At 41.2% G+C, this 16,757-nt stretch overlaps 1 protein-coding gene across 1 annotated transcript in view; it reads left to right on the forward strand.

Annotated features, from left to right (window-relative positions):
* Nucleotides 1–4,747: 4,747 nt before the first annotated feature.
* ANKMY1 (ankyrin repeat and MYND domain containing 1) overlaps nt 4,748–16,757 on the forward strand; it is a 45,989-nt gene continuing 33,979 nt past the window's right edge. The window contains exons 1-5 of the mRNA XM_060242148.1: nt 4,748–4,868; nt 5,856–6,150; nt 8,909–9,055; nt 9,706–10,175; nt 13,468–13,684. Of these exons, the coding sequence (XP_060098131.1) occupies nt 4,834–4,868; nt 5,856–6,150; nt 8,909–9,055; nt 9,706–10,175; nt 13,468–13,684 (1,164 nt within the window). The 5' untranslated portion in view covers nt 4,748–4,833. The remainder of the gene's footprint in view (nt 4,869–5,855; nt 6,151–8,908; nt 9,056–9,705; nt 10,176–13,467; nt 13,685–16,757) is intronic.

Genomic DNA, 16,757 nt, shown 5'->3' on the forward strand with positions numbered 1-16,757 from the left:
TGGTAGATAACTCACTGAAAATGTCAAGACAGTGTGCGTTTGCAATAAAAAAGGCTAATGCCATGCTGGGAATTATTAGGAAGGGAATTGAAAACAAATTAGCCAGTATCATAATGCTCCTGTATAAATCGATGGTGCGGTCTCACTTGGAGTACTGTGTGCAGTTCTGGTCGCCGCACCTCAAAAAGGATATTATAGCATTGGAGAAAGTCCAGAAAAGGGCAACTAGAATGATTAAAGGGCTGGAACACCTTCCCTGTGAAGAAAGGTTGAAACGCTTGGGACTCTTTAGCTTGGAGAAACGTCAACTGCGGGGTGACATGATAGAGGTTTACAAGATAATGCATGGGATGGAGAAAGTAGAGAAAGAAGTACTTTTCTCCCTTTCTCACAATACAAGAACTCGTGGGCATTCAATGAAATTGCTGAGCAGACAGGTTAAAACGGATAAAAGGAAGTACTTCTTCACCCAAAGGGTGATTAACATGTGGAATTCACTGCCACAGGAGGTGGTGGCGGCCACAAGCATGGCCACCTTCAAGAGGGGTTTAGATAAAAATATGGAGCAGAGGTCCATCAGTGGCTATTAGCCACAGTGTGTGTGTGTGTGTGTGTGTATATATATATATATATATATATATATATATATATATATAATTTTTTGGCCACTGTGTGACACAGAGTGTTGGACTGGATGGGCCATTGGCCTGATCCAACATGGCTTCTCTTATGTTCTTAACAAATATCATGAACAAATGATTATGAATTAACATTTTATTGCTTCATTCAATATACTTGTGCAAACTTCATTCAGAATTCATAATATCTCATCATCTTATATGTCTATATAGCTTTATGTAATAATTACAAAATTTACTTAATAGTCCAATGATAATTTATTTATTAGTTCAATTTATACCCCGCCCTCCCAATGAGGGGATATTATTCCCATGGGGGGTGTAAATCCAAATCTCTCAATGGATTAAAGCAGGGTTTAAATCTGCCCTCCCGCCCAGCAACTTCCCTCTCCTGACTTCTTTTCAGGGCTGCTATTGCAGCCATACGGTGGCCTGCTTTTTGCCCAGCTCCCTCCCTCTCTCTTTGCTTCCTGCCTCCCTCCTCTGCTCCCCCCCCCAAAAGAGAGAGAGAGTGCTCCATGGCTGCTTCGTGCAGGAGAGGTACAAAGCTTCTCATGCATGTGTGTGCAACCCCACCCCCCCCGCCGCTTATGCTTCCTTCTCCAGTGCTGCTCTTCTTTTTGGGGGGAGGAAAGAGAGACAGAGAAAACAAAGTAAGAGTCCATAATGGCAGCTTCAAGACCAACGTTTTATTCAAGGTATAAGCCTTTGTGTCCAAGCACGTCTTCTTCCGAGGGAGGTTGGGTGAGTGGGTGGATTCTTCTGACAAGTACATGTACACTGAGGAAATTTTTTTTTTAAATAAAAGGATTGGATTTCTCTATGCCAGTCTGGATTAACTTTCTTTCAAAAAGACCTTGATTAGGAATTTCAACACATGAATTGGTCCTTATATCTTGGAGAGTGGAGTGATTAATTAATAATAATAAATTAATAAATTTCAGATGCCAAGTGATAATAGCACACATTGGTAATGAGACAGGAAAACTAGCCCACAATTCAGACCAGGAGGATGCATTGTGTTAAGATTCATTATCAGTTACAACTCAGCAGTCTCTCCAAATTCCCTTTGAAATTCCTTTGTAAGAGCACTGCTTCTTTTAAGTCAGCAACTGAATGTTCTGGTTTCTAATGGCAGACTTATGTCCATTTATTCTTTGCATCCTCCTGAACTGAATCCTCCTGGATGGAATTGAGACCTAGGATTCCTGTCTCATTACCAACACTGGTATCTCCGTGCCTACCCTCTGCATATCACACTGAATCAGGGTTTTTTTTTGTAGCAATAACTCCTTTGCATATTAGGCCCACACACCCCTGATGTAGCCAATCCTCCAAGAGCTTACAGGGCTCTTAGTACAGGGCCTACTTTAAGCTCCAGGAGGATTGGCTACATCTGGAATGTGTGGCCTAAAAAAATACAATCAAACCTGCTACTACAATCAAATCTGCTTTTGTTATTCATCTACTATTGCCATATGAAATCACCTTTATACAGTTTATATCTCCGGTACATCATGTTACATTTTATGGCACACATGGCCCAGCCCAACGAAGTGACATTTATGTCAGATGCAGCCCTCATAACAGATGAGTTTGAAACCTCTGAATTAAAGTGCTTGTGCTGTAAAGTAATTCCAGTTTGTCAGTTTCCAATATGCAGAGTTTGAATCACTGATAGTCACTCTGGTTCCACCTATCCAAGGGCACAACACTTTCATGCTAGATTCAGCTGCAGACCTTGCCTGTTTCTGCACTCCAGACTAGTGTTCCTTCTAAGATGAGTTAGTGTGAGCTAGCTCACAGGTTTTTAGCCTCCGGCTCACACATTTTTGTCTTAGCTTAGGAAGAATGACCCCACAGCAAACTAATTTATGCAGTAGCCAAATTGCTTGCTCACAACTTTAATGCTAGTAGCTTACAAAGTAGAATGTTTGCTCACAAGACTCCACAGTTTAGAGGTAGCATTGCTCCAAACCCTGCCAAGTAATCATCTGCCAGTAGGATTATAATAGGTAAACTTGCTTGAAGAGACTGCCAGATATCTGCACTGGTCTGCGTGTGGCGAGAGACATCTGCTTGGGTTGGTTTTAACAGAATTAAAAGGAGTTCACATATATAGGATGACATTCTGTCCCCTCTTTGAAAAAGTTTTTGGAAATGGAATCAAAGGCTGGCAGGTTCTGTCAGAGGTTGAACCAGAGTGTCCTGTCAGTGATCCAAATGCCGCATATTGGAAATTAATGAACTGGAATTACTTCACAGCACAAACACTTTAATCCACTGAGCGATTTGGATGATAATTGGACTATTAAGTAAATTTTGGATTACATAAAACTATATAGACATTAATTATGATATTATGGATTCTGAATGAAATTTGCATGAGTATATTGAATGAAATAAGAAGTATATATTCATAGTAATTTGTTCACAGTATTTATCTCTTGGTTTATTTAAACTACAGGTGGAGCCTGGAGATCTCCCAAAATTACAGTTGTATTCCAGAAGGCAGAGATAAACATCCAGAGAAAATGGCTGCTTTGGAGAGTGGTTTCTATGGCATAATATCCTGTTGAGGTAGCTCCAATTACCAAACCCCAAGGTCTTCCCCCAAAGCTCCAGGAATTTCCATTGTAGAGTTGGTAACCCTATTAAAGTCTGAATTTTTAAATTTTTTTTTGGAGGGGGGAATTAATATGTTCAAGACCCTGTGAACATATAGAATCTTGGGCTGAGAATATTTTATGAGAAATGTGGAATTACCAATTGTTTTTCCCCCAGGGGCTCCATTTATAATTCTAATAACGACAAGATTATTCACAAAATGTTAGATCAGAGTAGAAAGGGCATGTTTGGTGGTACAAAATACTCCTTTTTCAAATATCTGATTTATATGTATGCCTAGGTATTGAAATTACCCAGCAAGAGAGCTCAGTCTCCAGCAAATAATAAAGAGGTAAACAAGCAGAGCACTGTAAAAATGACAGCAAATGTAGTCATTATAAAAGTTCCCGTTTCTAGAGCTGTATATAGAAGCCATGTCAATTTGGTGGTCTTTAAACTATAAACTGTCTTTTGAAAGTCACAGTCTAACTACCATATATACCATACTGAATTCAGATAGCATAAAGCTGCTTCTTAGTGTTTTATCTGGTAATAAAACAAAGCCTGAGCAGCAAATTTCTGCTACTCCCACTTCCAGCTTTCTCCCCTTCTTTATGTTAACTTTTAGACTGCATGCTCCTCAGGGTCAAGGACTTGCCTTCTTCTTGAACACTTTAAAGCACCATGCAAATTCATACTATTATTTTAAACAATCAACACGTATAAATATAAACGGAGTATAAATATTTCTGCCTGATGAATGGACACATCATGCAGCAGATGAAGTGAGTTCTGGGTCAGGGAACCTTGTGTTGCAATAATTTTTGTAAGTCTTTAAGGTGCCACTGAAGCGATATATTTCAACAGAAAAAGAGCAAGAAGACTCCAGTAGCACCGTAAAGACTAACACTAACAGTATTTATTTATTTATATTTTGATTTATATCCCGCCCTTCCCACCGAAGTGGCTCAGGGCGGCTGAGCACTAGTTAAAGACTAACACAAATTGCAGCAGGATATGAGCTTTCCTGAGTCACTGCTCACTTCTGCAGATACCTGCACCGTTCACTTTTTCAGACGCTTTTACTGTTACTGCTACAAACAGACCAACATGGCTACCCAATGCAAATATAGCTTTGGCTGGGGCGCGCGCGGCATCAAACAATGAAGGAACGACAGGAAGTGCTATTCCCCACTGTATTTATTACGTTCGTTGTTCGAGGAATTATTTTCAAAGAAACAGTTTGGGAACTTCAGCAGAGCAGCGGCGACGCTCCCAAAAACTCTGCCCGAGGGACAAAAAATAAACAAGACGCTCCACCCGCGCCTTACAAAACTCCCTCTCGGTTTCTATAGAAACAGAGACGCGGCGCGGCCCGAGCGGGAGCGGGAAAGGGAGGACCAGAACTAGCCAGTGCGGCCTTGCCTGTCCTGGCTGCCCCTGGGATTTGGATTTCCGTTTATGGTCATCAGCAGCGCACCGATCCTTTGTTACGTTCCTCTCGCCTCATACTCAGCAGCGGCTCGGGGCCACAGAGGTGAAGTCTGAGCGCGCTGAGCCTGAGGCACAACTTTTCTCTTCCGGCCGGATGGAGGCTTTCCAGACTGCCAAGAAGGCCCTGGGGTGGGTACTCACTCCTGGAGCCAGAGGAGATTTCCGCGTCGAAGAGTTCTTCATAGGATTGCAGTGTGGGCTGGCTGACTTTAGAGTCCTCTAGCGGAAGCCTAGAAACGCCCACTTCTGGGCGGGGAATGTAGATGGATGGACATGGGGGGGGGGGGCGGTCGTGAGAACGACGTCCACATTGGACCTGACCTGGGTACAGAAGTCTGATGCAGATTTCACGTTTGACCGAGTACGCAGGTTGAAGCCAGAGTCCCCAGCTGTGTCCTAGGTCTAATAGTCACATGTGACGTGCATGTTCTTTTCAATTTCCGATTCGGATCACGACTGTGCTTTGCAGGACTAAGGAGCTTCAGCCCCTCCCCCCCCCCACTTTCCTGATGAAATGATCATGACAGGGCACTATTTGGTGGTGGTGGGAACTCCTGCAAGTTGCAACTGTTATGCCCATACTGCAATCCTGAGATTACTACACTTGGTGTTGGGGAGGCTGAAGCCCCTTTTCCAGACATGCCACAGTAAACACTCTGAATCAGGCACTGTGCATGGGAACTGAGAAACTGAAGGTCATGTGTGACTGTTATGTAGAGCACAGGGTGGTAACCAGGATCCAACCTGTACCCTGGGAAGACTTTTGTGTTTAGAAATATGAGTATGTTTTGAGTTATTCTTTTATAATTCTAATTACTTCTTATGTGCTCAAATAACCTGGTTGATAAATCAGAACATGCATGTTACCCAATAACTAATATGTATGTGTAATGTGCCTTGAGCCATGAGGAAAGGCTGAAAGAGTTTTTGCTGTTGATTTTTGTTAGCTGTATTGGGGTTTTAAGAAATGTTATCATAAATGCACTTTAAAATAAATAGATAATCTGCCCTTTGGATTAGCAGTGATTAACACGGGGCTTTGTGTGTTTAGGATTGCATTAGATTATCTAAATTTGTTAAATTAAAATTAAGGTCTTTTCTTAACTATGATTTTAGCGTGTTGAAAGATGAACCAGAAAACGGCATCTTACAAAGAGAAGAGGGAACAGAAGAAAATGAAACTGATAATGAGCCAGTGTCTACTCGAGATTATGAGGCTGATGAAGAATCAGAAGATTATGGGGAAGAAAGTAGTGGATGGCAAGACAGATTTAGTGAAGAAGACTTCAACAATAATAAGATTGAATTTACAACAGGTGTTCAAGAGTGGCCTGATGGCTCCATCTATAAAGGAGAATTTGGATTTGATCTAAAACTTGGATTTGGAGAATTTGTGTGGAATAGTGGTGAGGTAACTTCAAAAATGTGTGCACACTCTATGTTCCTGCATCCCAAACATTGCTATTGCTAAAAATAATGATGATGATGATAATAAATGGTAAATAAGAAAATCCTCATAATTTTTCACTTTTGAAACCTCTGTGCAAGTTGTTTAAAACTCTGCATAACTTTGAAGTATAGCTTCTGCTACATGGATATGAAGATTCCAAAATCCAAATAGTCTATCCATTGTATATGAATTAAATGTGAGGTCATATTTTAAAACAAAATGCAAAATGTTTACTGTGGTGTTACTGCTGTGGGCTGCAGTCAATTAGTAACTATAAACTATATAAACTCTAAAGCTGACATCAGTACTGTTGGAAAAAATGACATTTGATTTGAAGTGTAAGCAATTATTTATTTGTTTATTTAAAACACTTTAATGCCACCTTTCTAACCAGTGTCCAAAATGTATCAAACATAAGAAATATTAAATATGTTAAAATTATGAAATAATTTGATTTAAAACAACACTAGAAGGAAGACCAGTAACCATTATTGGGGGTATACCTGACAAAGCAAAAAAAGTCTTCACCTGCTGGTGAAAGACAGTGAGAGAGGTAGACAGATTAATCTCCCTGGGGTTAGTTTTGGTGCCATAATGGAGAAGGTTGCCATTTGTTTAGCTTCAGATGGCAGAAGCAACTGAAGCAGTGCCTTCAAGGATGCTGGGAGTGGGAAGATTTTTATGGGAGAAGGTGGCTGTTAAGGTATGTTGATCCCAGACTGTACAGGGCTTTAAAGGTCAATACCAGCACTTTGAATTGTGCCTGGAAGCCAGCATAGAGGGAACACGACTGGAGTTATATGGTCCCTATGACTCACTCCAGTCAGCACTCTGGACTCAACATTTTGTACCAGCTGTAACTTTTGGAGAGTCTTCAAGGGCAGCTCCACACAGACTGCATTGCAGTAATCTAATCTAGGTGTTACCAGGACATGCACTCCAGTAGCAAAATCTTTTCTGCCCAGGAAGGGCTGCAACTGATTTACCAGCTGCAGAAACGCACCCTTGGCTACCACTGCCAACTTTATGCCCTATACCTGAGATTCCCCCCTTTTCTGCACAGAACAGTACTGATTGTTCTCACAGCATCATCACTTTGGTGAGAGTAGTGCGGATAAGAGGAAGGGGTGCTTGAATTTGGTTCACCCCACAAGTGTTTAGTTTTTGTCAGATGTGTATGTGTGAATTCCTGTTGCTAGTATTGTTCCCTCACCCCCACCCTTGCAAGCATTCTTTCACATGTGGGGAATCAGAGCCAGAAGGTTGTCATGCTGTAAAAATCTGCTCCTGTCCTTAGATTGTCCATAGTGGTTTGGGTTGTGAAGATTTTTCTCACTTGGTAGAAATATTTGTTTTGGCCCTAAATTATGGTTATACACTTATTGAACAGCACATAGTTCAAGTTTGTTAATTATTATTACTGCTTACGTTCTGTTTCTTGCTTTTGTCAAATAGATTGCTCCCACTTCATTGATATTGCTTAATCATGTTTACTTGAAAAGAACACCAGAATTCCACAAACCTTTCTAATAGATGGTGTATGCTTTCCTTCAGTTTTTCTGTTTGCAACAAAAGTAATTCTCAGTAATAAATCTAATATTAATCAAATTTCCCAAGGCTGCAAATCCTGGATTGAGCTGGGTTACTAGCTTTGTTTGAACTTCATCCTCTGTATATTCAGTTTTTATTAAATATTGTAGTTCTCAATATATTTCTGTGCAGTCATTTCCCCTGGATGTAGTCAAGTGGAATAAGCCTCCCTGACTTGCAAATGAATGGTACTATGTTCAGTGTCTCTTGAAAATATTAGTTAAATCCTGTCTTTATTTCTTGCCATAAAATTCTTTGGGAGAGAAGCACAAAAAGATATTTGTAGTCAGTTGGAAAATGCCATTGTACTTCACCTTTTCCCCATTAACTATCTTTGTGGCATCTTTCTACTGCTTAGTTTGTTGGGGTAACCTTAGTCTGTCTGCAGCCAAGCACCAGCCCTGGGCCACTGCCATCCCCTGGAACCTTTTCATCTACCTCCAGAGCTCTCCCCAAAGTTCCCTAGTACCATTCCTCTTCTCCCCTGGGGTGCATCAGTGGTTGGCTGCTGTTGCTGGCATTGTCTGAGCTCTAGCACCTGGCTCTTGGAGCTCTCAGACTTCTGGAAAGTGGGTTTTCCGGGACTATGGAGAGGATATTGAAAGGAAGGATAAGCTGTATTCCCTCAAACATCATGCACAGTGCTTTGAATTTTCATAGATAGTAATCTAGGGCTATAGTACTGTGCACACATATCTGGAAATAAGTCTCACTGAACTCAGTGAGTTGAATAAGCTTACATAGGACTGGTGGTATGTCTCTTTAGGTTCCTCTGTTCAAACAACCTGCATGCATCCTTTGCATCTATGAACATACATCATGACTGCATGTGGTTGAGCATTTAGTCATGGAGTCCTGCATCTATATTTTGAAGTAACCAAATCCCAGGAGACAGCATCACATGCCTTTTATGACAGTTTGAAATGTTATTTCTTGTCTGCATAGCTGCTCTGTTAACTGATAAATAATTTCTACTATATACAGCTTTCTTACAGGTGCCGAAATGAATATTCTTCATATAACACAATGCATTGATATTCTATTTTCCATTGTGTTGAGGAACAGTGGTGGCTTGTGTATTATTTATACTTTAATATCTGCATAATTTGTTCTTTCTCTTCTGTTATAGAGATATGTGGGCCAATTTTATAAAGACCATCGTCATGGCAAAGGTGTTTACTTTTGGCCTGATGGCTCTAAATTCACTGGGTCATTTTATCTTAGCCGTAAAGAAGGCTATGGGACCATGGAATTTAAAGATGGAAGAATATATCAGGTACTTAGACAGAAACAGGGTAGTAATGCTATAGCATGCCAGTTTCATAATCCATTTTTTCTGCTTATGTTTTTACCCCAGTAATGCAGAGTTAGTATAAACTTGCTTATTTGAAACTGAAAAATCAATACATTTAAGTCAGTTAGTGTAGTTTGTTCAGCGCCAAGAACAGCATTGGATATACAGCTTCAGCTGATGATTTACTGTCAATCTTTTCAGTACTGAGAAAATGTATATGAAAATAGGAGATCCTGAGTTGTGGCTTCTGGACATGTATTGAGTCTTTCCACCCGATACAGATTGCACAGAAAAGAAGTACAGTAAGACCAAGAGACTGGTGACAGTTGCACTTGGGAAGAAGCAACAATTAAGCTTGTTCACCTGATATTGTAGTTAAGACTAACTGTGGTCAGTAAAACAACTTCAAACCATGGTTTGAGGTCCTGTTTTGACTGTCCCTAGGTAACCATAGTTGGAGTCTCCTGCACTGGATGATCATACCAACCATAGTTATTTAATTAAACCCTTGTTTTACCTTTCTCTAAACCCCTAATATGATCATTCCAGTGTTGCGTTTTGGCAATCTGTACACATTATTTGTGGAAGTACACTTAAAAGTGTATTATTTTATATCTGTTTTTCTTCTAAAGGGACTTTACAAGGCTGATGAACGATTTGGTCCAGGGATTGAAAACCATCCAGATGATAGTCAAGATGTTGGCTTGTGGCACCGAAATCATATAATTAAATTGTGTACTGAAATTCCTGGGTATTTTTCTCTTCTGGATTTCCCAGAACTCAATGTCTACTTTGATGCTGAAGACAATAAACAATATATTTCTGAAGAGAGCAATACAATGTGGAAGCTAAATGAGGAGAAGGATCCATTTTTTTACTACTACAAAAGTCTTCTCTTAAATGATGACACCTACACATTGCCTGAGAAGATGTATATATACTCAATTGATGCAGATCATCTTCCTCTTACTCGCACCTTCCAGAAAGAGTTTGATTCCCATTATTTTAAGAGAAACAAGCGATTGCCTTATGAACAACTGTGGCCAGTTAGCAATATAACCCCTTTAATGGTCAAAATTCAGAAGCACATCTATAAATATAGGTAAGCTTTGGTGGTGGGATGGAGTGGATGATAGGGGAAAGTTGATCTTTTCAGTTTATGTGTGGAAATGCAGTGTTTCAGAGTGTAAACTATTAGTTACAGCTTTTCTTTCCAGCCGTTTACTGCAGTTCACCTTGCTTGGTGTTTTTTAAATTTTGCATCTTTCTGTGTGACCATCTGTTCTTTTAGCTGCTGCTGAATTACCAGAACACTGCATATTGACCTAACTTGTATCAAATCCTGTCACTGGTTTTGTGTCCCCCCCCCCCTTTAATCTTCCCAGCGGTGGTTCTGTTTGTCAGGCATTCATAGATAATCTTCTGAAAAATTATTCTTTTAACATCTTTGAAGTACGGGAACTGACCAATGTGTCTCTTGGGCCAACTACCTCTCCCATTTAGCTTGCAGAGGTTGGAAGGGGTATAGAAAGGAGGATATGTGGAGATGTAATAGGAACCTCTGGTTGTTGTGTTTTGCATGGCTGTGTCTACTTTCATCCCACTGCCAAAGAGCTGTTGTGTTGGAGCTGTTGGAAGAAGAGCGTGATAGAGGACTAGTTTTCACTGAGATGAAAAAGCCTTTGTTTCATTATAGCCACAGGGCTTATGAATAAATGTTAAGAAAAGAACAAAACCCACAAAGTAAACTAGCACATCAACAAGAAGACTGCTTTGTCCTGACATCTAGCTATGTGGATAGATTTTTGTTTGTTTGAAGGACCACTAGGATTTTTATTCCAATGTGCATCGCTTTACACTTCGGTGTACATAATTGTGGGGTGATGCACATTGGAACAAATATATTCTGAACTGACAAAGACTGAGAAGGAAAGAGATCTGGGCATGAAAATGTCAACTTGGGGTACAACAACAGCAGTGAAAAAGGCTAATGCCCTGCTGGGGGTTATTAGGAAAGATACTGAAAATAAAATGGCCAATATTGTAATTCCCTTGTATGGATTTATGGTACAGCCTCATTTGGAATAATGTTATAAGTTACCATATCTCAAAAAGGGTATTGAAGAGCTAAAAAAAGTGCAGAAGATTACAGCCAAGATGATTAAGGGGTTGGAGTGATGTCCCTATGAGAAAAAGCTGTTGAGAGTCTAGGACTTTTTAGTTTAGAAAAAATATGACTGGGGGGGGGGTCATAATAATGGTTCACAAAATTATGTATGTGATAGAGAAGGAGGAAAGAGAGAACTTTTTCTCCTCTACTAGAACTGGATGTGGGCAATGAAGTTGATGGACAAAAGATTGAGGCCATTAAATACTTTTTAAATGAGTAATTAAATTGTAGATTTTACCAGCACTGGATGCAGTCATAGCTATGAGCATAGATGGCTCTTAAAGAGGATTGGGAAGATACATAGAGGAGTGGCCCATCAATAGCTACTAGCCATAGTGACTAATAGAGGCTGCTTAGAGGCTGCAAGCCTCTGAATACCAGTGCTAGGAGGCAGCATTGGAGGAGGCCATGCCCTCTGTGCAGGCCTGTATCTAGGATTTTTTTCTGGAGGGGGTGCTAGGGGACGCTAATAAGAACATAAGAGAAGCCATGTTGGATCAGGCCAATAGCCCATCCAGTCCAACACTCTGTGTCACACAGTGGCCAAAAAACCAAACAAAACAAGTGCCATCTAGAGGTCCACCAGTGGGGCTAGAAGCCCTTTTACTGTGCCCCTCCCAAGCACCAGAATACAGAGCATCACTGCCCCAAAGAGAGAGTTCCAATGATAAGCTGTGGCTAATAGCCACTGATGGACCTCTGCTCCGTATGCTTATCCATTCCCCTCTTGAAGTTGTCTACGCTTATAGCCGCCACCACCTCCTTTGGCAGTGAATTCCACATGTTAATCACCCTTTGGATGAAGAAGTACTTCCTTTTATCAGTTCTAACCCGACCGCCCAGCAATTTCATTGAATGCCCACAAGTTTTCTTGTATTGTGAGAAAGGGAGGAAAGTACTTCTTTCTCTACCTTCTCTATCCCATGCATAATTTTGTAAACCTCTACAATGTCACTCCGCAGTCAACGTTTCTCCAAGCTAAAGAGCCCCAAGCATTTTAACCTTTCTTCATAGGGAAAGTGCTCCAACCCTTTGATCATTCTAGTTGCCCTTTTCTGCACTTTTTCCAATGCTATAATATCTTTTTTGAGGTGCGGTGACCAGAATTGTACACAGTCTTCCAAATGAGACCGCACCATCGATTTATACAGGGACATTATGATGCTGGCTGATTTGCTTTCAATTCTCTTCCTAATAATTCCCAGCATGGCGTTGGCCTTTTTTTATTGCAGTCACACACTGTCTTGACATTTTCAATGAGTTATCTACCATGACCCCAAGATCTCTCTCTTGGTCAGTATCTGCCAGTTCACACCCCATCAACTTGTATATATAGCTAGAATTTTTGGCCCCAATGTGCATTATCTTGCACTTGGCCACATTGGACCTCATCTGCCATGTTGAGGCCCACTCACCCAGCCTCAACAGATCCCTTTGGAGTGCCTCACAATCCTTTAATTAATGAAGTGTATTAAAGAGGAGAAGAGCCCCATGGCACAGAGTGTTAAAGCTGCAGTACTGCAGTCCTAAGCTCTGCTCACGACCTGAGTTTGATCCCTGGTAGAAGCTGGGTTTCAGGCAGCAGGCTCATGGTTGACTCAGCCTTCCATCCTTCCAAGGTCGGTAAAATGAGTACCCAGCTTGCTGGGGGGAAAGTGTAGATGACTGGGGAAGGCAATGGCAAACCACCCCGTAAAAAGTCTGCTGTAAAAATGTTGTGAAAGCAACGTCACCCCTGATTCAGAAATGACTGGTGCTTGCACAGGAGACCTTTCCAGTATAGAGGAGAGGGGGGTTGGGAACCAGGATAGGGTGCGTCTAGCAGATTTGGAAGGAGGTGCTGCCTCCATAGCGCCCACCTAGTTACAACCCTGCCTCTGTGTACTGTGTGTTGAAAGAGGATGCTAGACTAGATAGAAGGCTAGTCTGATGTAACAGGATTGTTCTCTTATGAGTTCCTGCTTGCATTCTGAACTGGTGAACCCTAGACATGGGTTTATTAATTAAAGATATCCAACCTTTCCCTCCATTAATGGAGACAAAGAGCAGCTGCTTTTTACATAAGATGATGACAAAATTATCCACATGTGGACAGAAGGGACAATTATGCATCCTTTTAGCTGAAGAAAGGCAAGACTCAGAGAACATTTTGGAGAAGTTAGGACCATGGAGATTATATATGTGCATTGTCTTACTGTTCTATGTTATTATTGCTCACATCTAGGCACTGTCAGGCAAACATTGACTGGGATATTAATTTCATTCTCGAAGGCCATCGAAACGGTTTTGGACCCAAAGGTCCCAAAGAACTTGCATCTGAACAGCTGATTGAGGAGTCAGCAGGAGGAGACTATCACAGAGTGTACACAATGCTGAAGGACAGCCTGGCTCACCCAGACATAGCTGATGTACATGGCTACACGGCTCTTGCTGCTGCTGCTGTAAGACTCCAAATCTTATGACATATATTATTTTGCCCTAGGCAAAATGGGTTGAATTTAATTTTCACTTTTCTACTGTGAGAATATGCCTCTTTGTTAATAGAGTAGCTGTGAAAAAAATTGTTGATAAACTTCACAACAGCAGGCGCAGACATGGGCAGGAAGTTCAGGAGGAAGGTGAAATCTTATCTGTGTAGGGCAGTGGTTCCCAAACTTTTTTGGGCAACCACTCCCTTGGTTCCATAAACTCATCCTCAGTGCCCCTTACCCTACCCTACCCTACCCTACCCTGTAAAAGCATTATTCAGAATGATGGTTTGGATGGCCCTCTAAGAAAAATAATAATACATTTTCAAGGAAGAACAAGTATTGTGCAATAACAGTTATTGTACATTTATTCAAAACCCAATGAAAACTATTTAATTTATTCAACAAAACTGATGAACTTGATCCAGTGATACCAGCTTTTCAAAAATTGAAAGTCATTTACCCAGAATCTTAAGATACCATATTTATTAACTACTTCACTGTTCAGTAAATTCTGAATGTTATGAATGGGCTTGATGAAGTGATACCAGTTGCCTGGTGTCTGGTTTAAAGTCACTTAGCAGGAGTCTTAAATCACCATGTTTAGTAATTTGGAGTCAGTTTCTTTTCTTGGAGAGAAGTTGGATGACCACACTAAAACCACATTGCACCAAATATGATGCTGGAAATGCAACAAGGAGCTTCTTAACCACTCCTGATAGTGCAAGATAGCAATCAGAAATTTCCTCGGTAACCATAACTCTTGGACTGATTCCTCACTAGCAGTTGCTTTGCCACAGAGCTTCTGCTTTCCCTGGCTCAAGCAATCAGTTCCCCACCAGTTGCTGCATGGGTGCATTTTGATCCTCAGCTCCTTCCAGTTTCCCTCACAGCTTCCTGCTCTTGTTTTTAGAGTTCCGGAAGCTGCGAGGGAAATTGGAGGCAACTGAGGATCAAAATGCATCTGTGCAGCAACTGGTAAGGGACTTGATCACAAGCCAGGGAAGGCAAAAGCCTGGAGGCAGAGCTACTGCTAGTGAGGAATTGGTCTTGATATGATTTCTTAAAACAGTGAATTCAGCTCAGACTAATTTTGTGAATCAGTTGTAGCTCAATTAGTTCTTCCTTCAGTACCCCAACTTCCACAGTATCTGAAAATGGATTTATCACACTAATCTGCAATTTCCACAGAAGAAAATCCTCAGATCGCTCAGACATATGTAGCGTATCCAAATGGTCACAAAAAACTTGCATATCATTGTCTTGTATCCCACCTTTCTCTTCTAGCTCAGACAAGCTCAGAAATTGGTATAGCCTGTGACAGTCTATTTTACCTTCAAGTAGAGTTAACTTTGAAATAAACATAGAGATGATCGTTTTGGCTTTAATAAGATTGACCTCATTTCCTTGCAACTGCAGATTCATTTTATTAAGCTTTGTCAGTAGTTCTGTTAATTATGCAGTGTCATCACTGAGCAGAGAATTCATGTCTTCAAAAAACTCTACACCAGTGTCAAAAAGATTGTAAAAGCATCTCACACAGTTGCCTTTTGATAACCAATGAACTTCAGCACGGAGCAGCTAACATTCAAAATCTTCATCATTCTTAACACAGAGCTGAAGCATGGGGTTTAATTGTATTCATTACAGTAACAACAGTATGTAATGACTTGTGCAGACATTCAGGCAATCAGTGATGTTTTTTACAACAAGATGTTGATGTTGAATGACACAGTAAAGACATTTGGTACTGCTTTTTTCAAGTAAGCAGCACATCAGTGATGGTGACCAGTCATTGATGGTGCTCCATCAGTTGCACAGTCAAGTATATTAGTAAGAATTTCCTTGTCTTCAAGAGCTGCTCAACATGAAGTTTGACTCCCCTTTAGTATCTGTTCTTAGTTGCCTTGCAAATAGCAACAATTGAGGCAAACTTTTGTTTTTCAGAAAGTGCATTGCTGGCAAAATTGACATCCAGCTATAATGCAAATTCCGTTGTCCGTATGCAGCACAATGTAACTTCCACATTTTCAGACATTTATCTATGTGTGTTTGCATTGAATTGTTGCTGAGAGAATCATCTCAATTATATCACGTTGTGACTTGTGCAAATAAAAGAGTTGTCAGAACTTCACTAACTGCTGGTAGGATGAGTTCTTCACCAATTTATGTGGCTTTCCAGACTCTGCAGCCAACAATGAAATGTATGATGCATAAAAAACCTGTTTTGTTGTGAGGCATTGCAAAACATGCTTGACTGAGACGCTGCAACCACGGCAGGGTATCTCTCTATTGCTGCTCTCTCCTTCCCTCAAGGTTCCCAGGCCTCAGAAGGGGTCACAGAAAAGGTTAAATCACCTGCACCCTCCTGTGCCTTGGCAGACTTGTTCTCCAGAGTGGAACATGCTTTCCCATTTCCACAGCCTTTGGGAAGAGCCTCTCTTTGTAGTGCGTGCTGCTCTTCTCCCACCTCCACCCTTCCCATCCCACCTTTTATAGGGATGGGCAGGACCTTGTTGCCTTTCCTTCCTTTCTTGAGACTCCAGACACTCACCCAGCAGCTGCAGAGGCGGGCAGAGCCCTCCTCAGACAACTCTTCTTGCTCCTTGCTCTGCCTCAATGGGCAAGAGGGATGGTTTCTACAGAATTTCCTTGCCCTTCTCCCTCTCTTTGAAGGGGAGAGTGGCTGCATGAATTACGGCTCACCCTTTTATGCTGTGGGATTTTTCTCTTTACCCCTTCATTGTGTTCTTTGGCTGGGAGTGGGCCAGTTGATTGGCGAAGGGGAGACTCTGTGTTGGGGAGGACTCTGTGTTGGGGAGACAGATTGGGGAGACTCTGTGTTGGGGAGGAGCTGATGTGGTCCTGGAAATTGATAGTGTTGGCCACTTCTGAAATCATGAAGTAATTGAAAAAAAGTTAAGTTCTTGTCTGCCTTGTCAGGTTGTGCCTTCTTTAAATGTTCAGTCAGTATGGAAGTTTTCATTGCCTCATTAGAAAAGCCCTTTTCAAATATTAGGCACATTGGCAGCTATTGTGGCAACAT

This window comes from Heteronotia binoei, chromosome 6, assembly GCF_032191835.1.
Source record: "Heteronotia binoei isolate CCM8104 ecotype False Entrance Well chromosome 6, APGP_CSIRO_Hbin_v1, whole genome shotgun sequence".
In the NCBI taxonomy this organism is placed as follows: Eukaryota; Metazoa; Chordata; class Lepidosauria; order Squamata; family Gekkonidae; genus Heteronotia; species Heteronotia binoei.